The sequence below is a fragment of the Heptranchias perlo genome, chromosome 9 (assembly GCF_035084215.1).
Source record: "Heptranchias perlo isolate sHepPer1 chromosome 9, sHepPer1.hap1, whole genome shotgun sequence".
NCBI classification, from domain to species: Eukaryota; Metazoa; Chordata; class Chondrichthyes; order Hexanchiformes; family Hexanchidae; genus Heptranchias; species Heptranchias perlo.
In genome coordinates this window covers 58,615,647-58,630,580 of record NC_090333.1, presented here as the reverse complement: position 1 = coordinate 58,630,580, position 14,934 = coordinate 58,615,647, and the positions used below count along the sequence as shown (strand labels likewise).

General features: G+C 42.8%; 1 protein-coding gene across 2 annotated transcripts in view; it reads right to left on the bottom strand.

Annotated features, from left to right (window-relative positions):
* Positions 1-8,864: 8,864 nt before the first annotated feature.
* Positions 8,865-14,934, bottom strand: part of ndc1 (NDC1 transmembrane nucleoporin) — a 28,803-nt gene continuing 22,733 nt past the window's right edge. For both annotated transcript variants that reach the window (XM_067990544.1, XM_067990543.1), the window contains 4 exons: positions 14,739-14,802; positions 10,915-11,015; positions 9,571-9,731; positions 8,865-9,322 (listed from right to left, as the gene is read on the bottom strand). In XM_067990544.1, the coding sequence (XP_067846645.1) occupies positions 9,259-9,322; positions 9,571-9,731; positions 10,915-11,015; positions 14,739-14,802 (390 nt within the window). In that variant the 3' untranslated portion in view covers positions 8,865-9,258. The remainder of the gene's footprint in view (positions 9,323-9,570; positions 9,732-10,914; positions 11,016-14,738; positions 14,803-14,934) is intronic.

The following is a 14,934-nucleotide window of genomic DNA, read 5'->3' as shown; positions in this document are numbered from 1 at the left end:
AACTGTTACAGAAATACAAGAGAGAGCGAGACGAAGCGTGGAGGAAAGGGGAAATGAGCCGAGATAAATTGCAACTGATTGAAACGGTGACGAGAGCACAGATCCGTGATCTGAAAGAGAAGATCAAAACTCTGAACTCGGAGAACAAGAGCCTGAATAAAACCATCAACAAACTTCGACCCGAACTGCAGATAGACACCGACCCCAAACTGAGGAGCAAACTGACCAGGGAGGTGGTGAAGGAACTGAAGGAGAGGGCGGAACAATGCAAGAGTCTCCTGGAAGTAAACACCAGGTTAAATCAGAAAATAGACCAACTGGTCTCGGAGCTGGGTCAGGCGGAAAATGTCAGGAAGCTTTTGGAAGATCGTCTCCAAGCAGCTCAGAGTCAGGTGAAGAGTCTGAGCAACGAGCAGGATCGGATGTTAAAACTGTGGGAAGAAGCCAAGATTCAAAGAGAACAAACCCTGCGGATTAACCACTTCCTCCGACAGTCCCTGTTTAATAAACCGAAGTGTCACCAGACTTTTGATAAGTGCATTCAGACCATCGCCTCCATCCCCATTTATAGGAGGTTTCAGAAGAGAAACTCCGAGGGGACAGCAAAACAGCAGGGGCTTCGTCAGGAGACGGAGAAAATGAATCAAAAGTTTGTGGATCAGGCGTCGGTGATTCCTAAAGAAAGCCGAGGTAGCAATTCAGCAAAGTCAACAACAACAATCTATAGAATTTCCCCAAACTGAGACCAACACCGAGGCAAGAGGAGAAATCAGTTTGAATAGAGACAGGGGGGTAACTCAAATAACTAGTGTACACAGTAGGTGGATAGCAGACATTAGTCTTTCATCATTAAAAATGAGTTTCAATCTGTGTGCGCGTGTAAAACAACATTATAAAAATTATTGTTGCTCAGTGTATTTGGCTTTCAGTTTAAGGAAAAGTGAGAAACTGACGATAGTGTGAAATCATCTGATCTTTAGTAACAATATAAATATCCTGTACAAGGTAAGACTAATTAAAGTGGGTTTGTATTAAACTGACTGGGATCAACATACCTGAAGTATGTCACTTAATATCAACCCCAAATAAATGTCTATTAAAAAGAAAATAACTTACCTAGGGCTTTTCACGACCCCAGGACGTCCCAAAGCGCTTTACAGCCAATGAAGTACATTCGAATTGAAGTCACTGTTGTAATGTAGGAAACGCAGCAGCCAACGGGCACAACAACGTCCCACAAACAAGGAGGCTGGTTGAGAGATAAATATTGTCCAGGACACAGGGGAAAACTCCAGTACTCTTCAAAATAGTGCCATAGGATCTTTTACATCCACCCGAGAGGGCAGACGGGCCCTGGTTTAACATCGCATCTAAAAGGCGGCACCTCGGACAGTGCAGTACTACACTGGAGTGTCAGCCTAGATTTTGGGCTCAGGTGTCTGGATTGGGACTATGAACCCACAGCTTTCTGACTCAGAGATCAGAGTGCTATCACTGAGCCAAGGCTCACACACTAGTGCTTTGCACACTAATAAAGATCTACTCTACTATATTTGGGTGTTAATGAGGCCTCAAATAAGAAAAAAATACATTTAAATAGACCATGGATCTGCTGTATGAATCATTGTACTGCAGGGCTATGTCACAATGTAGTCAGAATAATCGCGACAGCTCATTTCATGTGTGTCAGATATTGGGCAGCTGTTTTGCTGTAAATATGTTGTGCACATTATAATGTCAATGTACCTTTAATGGACAGTAGCACTGTGGGACACTTAGGTTTACTAGTTTCTGGATAGGAAAAGGTTAATGTTAAAGATGGTTTTAGAGGATGAATTACATCAAAATATAATCAACAACATGAAAATAGAACCATACCCAACCAGTCCGTGCTGGTGTTTATCCTCCATATGAGCAGTAATCTTAATCCCATGTGGCTGCCCAGGTCCTATATACCTTTATTCCCCTTTCAGTGAGCTAGCTATCTAACCCATTCTTAAATGTTGACATGGTCTCTGGTTCAATCATTAATTCCGTCAGTGTATTCTACAGCCTGACAATCCTCTGTGTAAAATGTTTCTTCTGCTCTCTGATCTAAATCTCTTATGCTTAATCATATCTATGTGCTCTAAATCCCTCAATCACTGCAAATAGTCTGTTTATATCTACACTGTCCCATTCCATCATAATTTTAACCACCTCTATCAAATCACCCCTTATTCTCCTCTGTTTTAGTGAAAACTGGATGTCCTAACCCTTTCATAAATGAAGACTGAGGACAAATTCCAGATCTGATCAAGGAAAAAGCAAAATTGAAGGATGGCTACAAAAGGGGAAACAGAGGGTAGGAGTTTCTTGGACTGGCAGGAAGTGGAAAGCGGTGTCCCGGAAGGATCTGTGCTAGGACCGCTGTTGTTTGCCATGTACATAAATGAATATGCATAAATGATTTGGACTTTGGATGTGGAGGTATGGTATCAAAATTTGCAGATGATACCAAATTGGGGGTATAGCAAATAATGTGGAGAACTGCACCAAAATACAGGAGGATATAAACAGGCTTGCAGAGTGGGTGGATAAATGGCAAGTGAAATTCAGTATAGTGAAGTGTGAGGTGGTTCATTTTGGTTGGAGGAATAAGGAGGCCACTTGTTCCTTGGAAGGTAAGAAACTAAATGGGGCAGAGGAGCAAAGGGATCTGGGAATACAGATACATAAATCGCTAAAAGTAGCAACACAAATTGACAAGGCGATAAAGATTGCAAATAAAGTATTGTGGTTCATTTCTAGAGGAATAGAAAACAAAATGTTATTTATGTAGGACATTGGTTAGACCACACTTGGAGTAGATATGCTGCGTTCAGACCAACATCTCTGCACTTTTTGAAAAAGAGCAGCAGGATGGCTATTAAGGGGCTAGGGCTACTTGTTATTGTTGAGGCCGAGGACACCTGTACAGCACCCACAAACCTCAGATGAAAGGTGATACAATGTTAGCCATGGGTGCACCAGGGCAGTATGTGCAAGCCATTGGTGTGTTGAATAAATATGGGGGTTTCCTTCAATACCAACCCCATCGTATCTCCCATATCGTTGTCATCTGTTGCATTCTGCATAATCTCATCTCGCAACAAGTGCAAGACATTGAGCCAGCAGCAGCTGAGGAGAAGTCATCATTGGAGGAAGAAGAGCCAGAGGATGCAGGAGAAGCTGCAGCAAGACCTGGATGGCAAACAGCCAGAGTTGTTAGGCAGCAGCTGGTAGACCAGCGCTTCCAATGAAAGAAAAATCAGAACCAACGCCTTCACATCACCCTTGCATTAACAGTCCTTCAACACCATTCTATCTTAACCCTCCAAATTGCAAGACCCCCCACCCCCACCCCAGGCTCTAACCACCGTTAGCACAGATGCCACCTTCCAATGATGGTTGAATACCTCAGTATAAACCTTGCACCAGCCAAATTTTCACCATTCAGTTGTTATAAGTTTTAATGCCTTCACAGACTGGCATCACAGAATAATTTCACCCTAGTGTTACCCCATCATGCTCTTAACTGTTCTCTCATCTATTCTACACCATGTGTCCCCCAGTGGCTTCAGCAGCAAGTCTGCTGATGCTCAGATCAGGGTCCTTGAGATGCATGTGGTCAGTGACCTCTAGCAGCTCTGGATCTTAAGAGGACGGCTGGAGGCTGCAAAATCTCGACTAGTACCTGGGCAGTCTGGCTCAACTACCTTTCCTGCACCGTGACGGGCACTGATTCAGTGGGTGACACGGGAGTAGACTTGCTCTCATCCTGAGAATGGGCAGTATGTGTCAATTCCATTGAGTCACTGCCAATCCCACGGGCCTGCACGCCCTCACTCCTAGTGATCTGTGGGAGAGCAGAACATAAGAGATCAGAGCCCATTTCAATGTGTTCCACCAGCATTTTAAAGCCGGCAGAAATTGAGGAGTCCAGAGCCTGTATGGCACCAGGCTGAGCTTCCATCAAAGCTGCCAGAGCTGATGACACAGATTCCTGTGACGTGGTCCTGTCTGCAGCGTCCGCAGAAGTGACCACAGGCTGCACGGTAGACTGCAGAAGTTACTGGCCAGAATGCCACAGATGCTGGAATGGAACTCCTTCAGACATACTGCGGAACTCCTGGGCAGGCTGTTCAAGACACCCAACAACTGCTGGTGCACGTCAAGGAATCTCCTTCTGTAGGCTGGGCCTCTGCCTCTTGATCCTCTACAGCAGAGCTGGGACCCGGGTTTGCCCTCTGGCAAGCCACTTCCTGGGCTTCCCTTTCCACTGCCTGCTGCTCTTGCCTATGACTGCTGTGGAATTATCTTATGCCTATACCTCATTATCGATCCCAACCAGGGTGTTGATCTCTGAACTGGTGCTCGGAAGAGATAAGAGCGAGTGACGGTGCTTCTTTGGGACAGTCCTCCTTCTCCAAAGCTTCTGCTCTTCATGTTCGGAAGAATGTGGAGAATCTAGAGAAGAGACAAGAGTTACTATGGAGGTGATAGTTAACAAAGCAGCGGACGACTGTCAGCGCTCGACAGCACCAAGGTGCCACACAATCTATATCTACTACCGTGAAGGGGAAATCAGAGATTGTAGTAATAAAGGCAGATGTACTGCTGTGGGCTTGTGCTAGCCTCACCATCCCCAATGCTTCTGCCTGTACCTTCCTCCAATATCGCTATCGTTTCCTCCTCCATCTGAGTGAGGTGGTGGATGGAGCCAGGTAGCCCCTCCATCCCCCGGTTCCAGTCCTCTCCTTATTGTTGTGGGCCATCTTCTCCTGCAGAAAGTTAGTATTTCTTTGTTGTAAACTGTTGTTCAGCTGTGTGTCGCTTCTTCATCTAGAAAGGATGCCAGAAGGAAGAAACAGCAAGTTTGGAGAAGGATGGGGAGGTGCTTTTGTGCAAGAGAGTGGCTGCAGTGAGAATAGGTAGAAGCAATCAATGAAGAGTGAAAGGCCTTCCAGTTGTGACCAGGTGAAGCCCAGACTGCTACTTGTGACTGTTGTGAGGGTATGAGCAGCGAGTGAGTGTCTGTAAGGAGGAGAGCTGCTGTATCTCCACCCTCCCACTTGTGATTTGTGTCTCCTCACTGCCAAAGCCTTTTGTAATTTTTGTATTACATAAGAGTTTGAGGAAGTATGAAGCGAGTCCACTCCACATACTATCTACCTGATCATGAATTCTATTTCATTTGTTGAATGTCCTGGAGGCAAGTTTTGCATAACTACTTTCTGATCCACAAAATGTAATTGGACACAAAAGCACAGGTTCAAAATTCTCCTCCAAATAAACTCTTCACTCACAGATCTTGCTGCATGTGGACACGGACTGCTTCATTATCTGAAGGATTGTGAATGGAACTGAACACTGTGCAATCATCAGCGAACATCCCCATTTCTGACCTTATGATGGAGGGAAGGTCATTGATGAAGCAGCTGAAAATGGTTGGGCCTAGGACACTGCTCTGAGGAACTCCTGCAGCAATGTCCTAGGGCTGAGTTGATTGGCCTCCAACAACCACTACCATCTTCCTTTGTGCTAGGTATGACTCCAGCCACTGGAGAATTTTCCCCCTGATTCCCATTGACTTCAATTTTACTAGGGCTCCTTGGTGCCACACTCGGTCAAATGCTGCTTTGATGTCAAGGGCAGTCACTATCACCTCACCTCTGGAATTCACTCTGTTGTCCATGTTTGGACCAAGGCTGTAATGAGGTCTGGAACTGAGTGGTCCTGGTGGAACCCAAACTGAGCATCGGTGAGCAGGTTATCAGTGAGTAAGTGCCGCTTGAGAGCACTGTCGACGACACCTTCCATCACTTTGCTGATCATTGAGAGTAGACTGATGGGGTGGTAATTGGCCGGATTGGAATCGTCCTGCTTTTTGTGGACAGGACATACCTGGGCAATTTTCCACATTGTCGGGTAGATGCCAGTGTTGTAGCTGTACTGGAACAGCTTGGCTAGAGGCATGGCTAGTTCTGGAGCACAAGTCTTCAGCATTTCAGCCGGGACGTTGTTGGGGCCCATAGCCTTTGTTGTATCCAGTGCACTCGGCCATTTTTTGGTATCACGTGGAGTGAATCGAATTGGCTGAAGACTGGCTTCTGTGATGGTGGGGATATCAGGAGGAGGCCGAGATGGATCATCCACCCGGCACTGCTGGCTGAAGATGGTTGCAAACGCTTCAGCTTTGTCTTTTGCACTCAAGTGCTGGACTCCGCCATCATTGAGGATGGGGCTGTTTACAGAGCCTCCTCCTCCCGTTAGTTGTTTAATTGTCCACCACCTTTCACGACTGGACGTGGCAGGACTACAGAGCTTTGATCGGATCTGTTGGTTGTGGAATTGTTTAGCTCCGTCTATAGCATGTTGCTTTCACTGTTTAGCATGCATGTAGTGCTGTGTTGTAGCTTCATCAGGTTGGCACCTCATTTTTAGGTACGCCTGGTGCTGCTCCTGGCATGCTCTTCTATGGTCCTCATTGAATCAGGGTTGATTCCCTGGTTTGTTGGTAAAAAAAACTCAAACTCTTCCAGCTGGGAGATGCCTTAGAAACAATCTGCATATGCGGAGCAGCATCCAGTGACCTGGGCAGCAAGATCTGAAACAGCTGCTCCGTAATTCAAAGACCTGCACAGGCTTCTTTAATTGTTAAATTGGGAGAATTAGTGGATGTATTCGGGGCACAGAATTACTTTTATGTTTTACCATCTAGCTGGCATTTGAAGGACTTACTCTCAGTAGGATCCCAACCACATATTGCCCTTGTCTGCATGGCAGCCATCCAAAGCCACAGCATAGTGTTACTGGCAACAAATAGGATCCCTGGCAATTGAACAAAGAGCAGACATTTAATCACCATCAGCTTTCCTGTCACTGACCCTTAGAGGGTACAATTTACCACTTCAATAGAACCAATCCTATTTTAAGACTAATCATCTTCCTCTTTTTATTGTAAAACTATTGATGGAGGGGTCCTACAGTTGCCAGTCCTAATTGGACTGGCAACCAAGCAGCTAAAACTGCTGCCTGTTGTCAACTTCCTGATGAATCCAATAAAATAACAGGTGCTCTTCTCCATGAATATTTACAAATGGTAGATGGATCTAAGATCTTCAGCCTCCTCAGCCACTCTATTGATATTTAGCTCAGGACCTATACCAAATAAATCTGAAGACGAAGTACTCCTTCCAGAAAAGTGGCGAGACTTAGAGCAAAACCTATTTTTAGGCTTATTGTACCATTGGAAACAGGCCGATTTTTGTAAAGGACAGGGGCAGGAGGCTATGACTTGATTCATTTAATCACTTTTCGCAAGTTGGCTGCTTGACAATTTGGTTTCCTCCTCCTCCCCCCTCCAAAAGTGACTATAAACCTCGTTAATAAAGGTAGTCCATAGTTTACTCCTTTGCCCTAAAATAGCTTATTTTGTATTATTGCAAGTATTTTTCTACATCTCAGTTGACTAATGCCCTTTACACTAAATTAACAATACTTAACAATGGAAACTGCTAACCTCAGTATCCCACACACAAACTGGGACATACAATTTTGTGGCAAATCCTTTCTACAATAGCATCATAGCAAGTCTTTTGCTTCTGGAGTTATGGGGAGACACTTGGACAATAACCCTTGCTACTTCCATATGTTCTCAGTGCTTTTTCTATATTTTCTTCAAATCTATAACCATAGATTGAGATTTGAAACTTACTGTTAAATAAAAGATAATCAGGTGATTAGGTGCTGCAGAGTTAGCAATCATTCACCTCTTGGGTTTTGGTTTCAATCCAGCCCAGATTGATTGGTTGGAAGTCTCAACTCTCTCCTGGCTGTAAGGGTCCTCTGTGTAAATGAGGTTCAGGCAGTGTTAACCCACTTCTCAGTGGGTGTTGGCCTGCACTACAAAGCTGCTCCAAATATGGAACTAAGTTCTCAATTCCAGTGAGAGACGATGGCTGGTGTGGAAAATTGAAATGTCACACTTGTTAATTATATGATTTATATCAATTAGTGTTAATTGTATTCAGGTGGTGGGTATCAATTGGGGACTCCTATCCTTTTTATAGGAGAGCTTAGCTTGGGTGAGGTGTGTGAATAAAGGCTTGGAAACAACTAATGTCCAGGCTCTAGTATTCTATCCTTCACCATATGGCTATCCTATTTTAACACTGATGCAACGGAAGGTGCTTTCCTAAGGTTTAGATTGGGGATAGGATGTCTTGCAGCAGTGTAGAGGGAACTTTATTCTTAACCTAGAAACAAATCGATGTAGACAGTGAATGTCAGTAATGGGAAAGCACTAGCTCTGCTTGCTTTGATGAGCATAAAGAAAAGCTAAGTCACTTCAGCAACATATTGCACACCCAAGGTTTGCTCATGGAATCAAAGAGCTTTGGCTGCTGGCATAAATAAAACAACTGGTCACAACATTTTGTTCCAAAAGGAAAAAAATATATAAACTGTAGTCCAGCAAGAGGCAAGAGCTTCAGGAGAGGAAAAGAGAAAATGGGGAAAAATTCAGACCATTGTTTATCAAGAATATTTAACATTTGAATCAATTTACATTTATTTTCCACTATTCACTGTGGAAATTCAATGAAATAACCAGGTGCTTTTCTGCATAAACATTTGCCAACTGTAGATGGATCTGAAAATAGCCAGCTGCTATTGTATCACTGTATTCTTTACTCAGAGAAAGTTATGTGATCACTGTAGCTGGAAATTTGGAGAACAGATTTTATACAACAAAATCTTCCCAAAAGCTGGCTTGTGGTGATTTAGTCCATTTTAACTCCTGTCGATTAAAATTGCATTAACCAGTCAGAAACCCAACAAAGTTAATTTCACGGATTTATTTAGACTTATGAATAGGTACAGTTGTCAAAAATATTTGAATATTAAAAGCTCAGATTTAATCTTGTGTAACTCAAAACAGCATTTCAACAGAAAAATACTAGCCCCTTACAAACACACACACACACACACACACACACACACTCACTCAGTAAAGATGTACAAAAAAATTAGTGAAAGTAACGAGCTGAGAAGCATTCCCAATGTAAAGGGAAATCTTAGGTTTGTTCTTCTAAAGGGTTTTAAACAGAAAAGAATCCTGCACTGGTGCAGGATACAAAAAAAAACTTTAGAAAAAAAGGACAAGGTTGGAAGTGTGTTATAAAGTCTCCACACTGAGTAGCATCAGGTCTGGGAAGATGCAAAATTTCAATCGCTTCACTCCTTGTACTCCAGAAACTGCTGCAGTCTTTTTCTGTGTTCTGATGAAAGCTGGACAGCCCTGAAATTAAAAATGATTCAACATAAACCAGTTTTTGGTCAGAACCTTTAAAATTCATAAATTATTGAATATGTTCATTTGAACACTTCACAAGAGTTTAAGATAGAAAAATTCTACTTTCATTTAAAGTTAATTTTAACAATTATCTTAAGTAAAAGTATTTAGCAGGACCACCAGTGAGAGAATCTGAAACTGTGTCTTGCAGTACTATATGTAACATTAAAGTACGGTAGAGAAGACAAACTTACTTTAAATGTTCTCCAAAGGTGGTGGTTATCCTGTAAATTGCAGTTTTCAAGGAGGCACGAAGGGCAAATCTCAGTGTCTTGTAAGAGGAATCTATCAGAGTGCCTGTGGATCTAGCTGGTTTGCTGGAGGCATGAGGCAGTTTAAAATGTCTGTCTACAGCCTGTTTAAAAAAAAAAGAGTGATCTCAGTAAAAGTAGATTACAGGGGATCATCATGAATGTTGGAAATCTGAAAGAAAAACAGAAAATTCTGTCAGCAGCTGAAGTATAAGGTAATGTTAATGAAAAGATAGATCGATCAGGTCTTTCTCTTTCAGATGCCAACTCCCTCACTGTGCTTTACAGTTTTTACTGGATTCTGAAACTGAGTGGTGCCAGTGGATTAACATGCTGTCCTTTCACCCGGGACCTTTACCTGAATCCAGTCTGAGTGATGGGATGTCTCTGTCTCTCTGTTGGTTGCAATGTTTCATATGAAATGATCTGGGACAGCTTTAACTTAGCTCCAAGTGGCTGCAGGTATGTGGGAAATGCAAATATCATAACGGTAGGAAATGGCCATCATCTTCAGCTGGGGCTGAAGTACATTGTTGGGAGCTTCACCTTGCAACTGACACATTTGTCTGGAGTGTTAGCCTAGGCTCTTAAAGTGGGAAAGTGTATCATTCCTCGTCACAGATGTACCCCATCTTGATAAGTGCACAAACGCATATAATTATTTTCAAGAATTAAAGAAAAAAAACAAATCAGCTACCAATGACACTGAAGGCAACATACAACTCTCACTCAAGTCACCCATTACCCCATTCTTACCCGAATCTCCCACACGACACTCAAGAAATTAGGAATGCTTGCTGCACCAACAGTTGTGTTTCACATAAGCAATTCAAAGAGGGAAAAGTATTATAGGCTTGTAACTTCAGGATATATACTCTTTGACAAGTTAAATGTGTGAAGCAAGTAAGTAATGCGGTAGGTAATTGAACAGACTGTGTGGCTTCGACCTGTGAGATATTACAGGTCTTAAGTGATCCACAAGTTAGTGTCCAGTTGCTCTCCAATGTGGAAAAAAACCCCTCATGAAATTGCATTTCAGCCAGTTATATAATCTGAGGTCCTGATTGACAGAATTACATTGCTAATGTGGATAGGGCTCAGGTCACCCTCAGGACTCTCCACGTCTTGTTCGGTTAGTGGGGAGTAGATGAAGAAGGAAAAAAGTGAAGATTGAGGTACACTGTGCATTAATTACTGACCATTCAATATAATGATCTAATCCACCTGAAAAAGCAGCATTTCAAATGTGTACTGCTGCGTGCGGCACAACATATAAATGAATCTTACCTCCTGAAGAGAGAGCATGGCACACAGAATGGATGACAATGTTGTTTGTACTACACCATATCTGTCCTCTGTAAATGAGGCTGCTACAAGATGGGAGAGGCCTGCAGGAAATAATGTGATATAGCAACTAAATTCAAACACCACCAAAAACACCTCACCATTCCTTACTAGAACAGTCTGGGGAAAAAAAATTAATCTGGATTTGTTGTAGACTGATTATCATTTGAAGTTTACAAAGCTGGAGAAAGGCTCTTGTGCAGACTAATGACTGACTAACCACTGAGCAAAAAAGCTGGAGGGGGAAAAAAAAGTTGCTCTCAAGATTTATTCTGGAAAGTGGAGTTTTAGATTTACTAAAGGAGATTTAAGTCACGTCACTAAATCTATTGTAAACAATTTTACAACACCAAGTTATAGTCCAGCAATTTTATTTTAAATTCACAAGCTTTCGGAGGCTACCTCCTTCCTCAGGTGAACGATGTGGAAGGAGGTAGCCTCCGAAAGCTTGTGAATTTAAAATAAAATTGCTGGACTATAACTTGGTGTTGTAAAATTGTTTACAATTGTCAACCCCAGTCCATCACCGGCATCTCCACATCACTAAATCTATGATATTTGATGTCCAGAACAATTCAGTTATTTAGTTCTATTCTATTCTAAGCCTTCAGTAACTTGTTCCTGCAGATCAGCAGTTTGGGCTGGCAACAGAGTCAATTGGTTGGGCACACGGATCCATTTGAGATTTTAACCATCATCCAATATCGGTATCACAGTTTGATCCAGTCAATCCAACGATACAACCAGATCAAGACAATGTCAAGTCTCAGTGTTTTTTTAAAAAATACCTTTTGAAGCCAGTTTGTGGAGGGGAGGTGGATTTAAATGTACATTCAAGACTCCAGCTACTTCTAAAACTGTAGGAGCAATAGCAAAATATGTAGCAAACTTAAAATATAGGAAGTGTAATTACAGCAGATTTATTTTTTAAAAAACACTTCCTTTAAAATTGTTAGATTTTAGTAGTATTGCATAACATGAATACAATTCTATCCCTGACAGCTGAAAATTTATTTTTAAAGGATTATTGTTCAAGAGAGAGTGACCAGAAACAAGTCATGTATGCTGGCACAAAGTCAGCTGAAAAGCCCTGCATTCTCTGCTAATTAACAGATTACCTCAGTGGTTTTTCCACCATTTCTGAAGTTACTGCCGGCAAGACGAGTGAAACATCAAATTTTATTCCCCTTCAAAAAATTCTATAACCCCCTGTATATAACCGACTTGTGTCTCCGGGGGATATTAGATATTTTCAACATGAACACATACACACACAAGCTAATCTCCTGTGGCATTATTCATGCCAAGTCAGAGGACAGAATATTTTATCCCTCTCACCGCCACAACGACCCTTACACGTATCCAGTTACCCCAAGCCTTCACTGGCAGCCTTTTCTCTGCCACCTCTTTTCACATCTTATTCCCCTCTGTGTTCTTCTTTGCCCCTGCCCCGTGACCCCTACCATCCTCTCCAGAGCCGCTCCAGACATCCTGCCCACTGTTATCCATAGAATTTTCTCTCACTGCCTATGTCAACCCTTCCCCCCAATCCATTCCAATCTTTACTCTGGCACCATTTCCCATATTCAAAACTTGTAGCTTTAGAAAAACTAAAAGCCCATTGCCCAACACCTAAACTGGGAAACATGCTTAGTTTTTGTAAAAGCATTGACTTTTGTATTTGCATGTATGAGTATTTTAAAAAGACTGGTGCGGAACCATCACGAAAACAGGTTGGGAAGAGTCTCAAGATGGCAGGAGCGGGAGAAGGTGGCCTGTAGGAACATGGACTGTTGGGGCAGAGAGCCTCAAATTCGAACGGCGGAGGGTTGGAGGCAGGTCAGGGGTGCTCAAAAGAATGGTCGAGGGCCCAATGGACCTGGAAGGATCATTTCACATGATCAGCTCCAGCCAAAATCAGATGCAAGATGTAAGTTAAATAATATAGAACTTATTCAGCTGGAAGGATTGAATCAACCCTGCCTTACAGATTACTAAAATAAACAGGAACATTCAAGAGAGACTGAAATAGCACAACAGCAATAAAATGACAGAATGCAGTATAACAGGAAGTAAATCATCTAATGAAGTGTTGGAACAAGGGCAAGACATTTAGTATATTATTAATAGTGCATTTTCTCACTAAGTCACCTATTTTTGATGCCTTCCTGTTGCTGCATCCATCTCTCTCTCCCCTCTTCCACTTCTATCTTTCCTTTTGAGAGGGGGTGATGGGTGGCATGGTGTGCCAAAAGGGATTTGTTGAGTGCTGCAGGCTGTATTTTCCTGCGGTGGGCGTGGAGTGCTGGCCAGGTGGGAAAGGGAGTCGCCAAGGTCCACAAGCCACATTTTCTCAATGGGTGTGGGGTGCCTCAGACCAACTTTCAGGGGTCACAGGCTGCAGGAGGGAACCAGCATGGGGCAGTGGGAGGTGACTGAGACAGCAGAGAGTAGCATGAAGTGGGTGTCGCTGTGGAGTGAGGACATGGGATTGGGGCACAGGGGAGAACGAGGGGCGAGGAAAAGCAATAGGATGGGGGAGGGAAGTGTGTGGGTGGTGGTGGGGGACGGATAAAAAAGGGGTCCGGCACTTTTTTAAAACATTAATTCTTGGGATGTGGGCGATTATTGGAAAGGCAGTATTTATTGTCCATCCCTAGTTGCCTTGAGGACATTAAGAGTCAACCATATAGTGTGGGACTGGAATCACGTATACGCCAGACTGGGCAGGGGTGGTAGTTGGGTTTTTACAAATAACCCGGAAGCTTTCATGGTCATTTTCTGGTGTTAGCCCACTAACTAGTAGAGTTTTAAATTCAATTTCACAACTGTCCATGGAGGGATTTGAACTCACAACCTCTAGGCTACCATATGTATCCGAAGGAGCAAGAAGTTGCTTTCCATTTTCACTGTGGCTACAGCCTTCCTCAGTGATCTGAAATTTCCATGCAGGCCTGGCTGCATCTGCACACGCTCCTCCTCCTCCTCCTCCTCTTTCCCCCCCTCCCCCGAACCTGCAACCCAAAATCTGGACTGTGACCCTGGCTAGATCTCAGTACATACAACCCCAAAATGCAGTCTGTGGCTGTCTGCAGCTTCCTTCCTCACCCAAAAGCACACACTTGAAAGGAAAAGGGAAAAATAAAGAGGGAAGGTGGGAGAGGGAGACAAAGAGAGAAATAAAAAGAGATAGAGCACGCATGCGCGTAATACGAAGATGATGCAGCCAAGAGAGACAGTATGCTCCAACTTACTGCGTGCAATGTCACGAGGAAGATGCAAAGAAAAGAAGCCCATTAAAAAATTATATTGACCTGATAATTCCCCAACATTCCCAGGGCAGCGATTTGGAAAACAGGTCTCCAAACAGCTCGAATATCCCTTCATTATTTAGTGTCACACAACAGTATCCTACAGCCTTAAAAATATATATACAATCACTAAAAAAACTCTATGGGCAAGCATTTTGTGGATACCTTTAAAGAGCATCAGTTAGGCCAAAATGAAAGCATGCAGATCGCTGTTAAAGAACAATTCCTTAATAATGGTACTACTGTACTAGTGCTTTAAAGATTAAAAGTTCAATGGGTGGGGTAGTACAACTATAAACCACCAGGAGTTAATGAAAAACTATCATACATTTGGGTTGATTTAATTATAGATATGTTTCACATTAAATGGAATACAATTTATTGCTGGTTAGAAGGAATTCATTAACACTTGTAATTTGATTCTATAAATGTCACATTTCACACACAAGCAGTTACCTTCAAGAGCCCATATATGTGCTTGACTGTTGGCAAACAGGGCCTGGCTTGAAGCCTCTGGAAGCTGAAAAGAAAATGTAATTAAAACTAAATTTCTCTTCATTATAAATAAGAAAAAATACATGCACCATAAGAAAGATTGACAAGACAGGGCAGCTGGGATTTTGAAACACCATGGAGTGTCAGTCACACACAA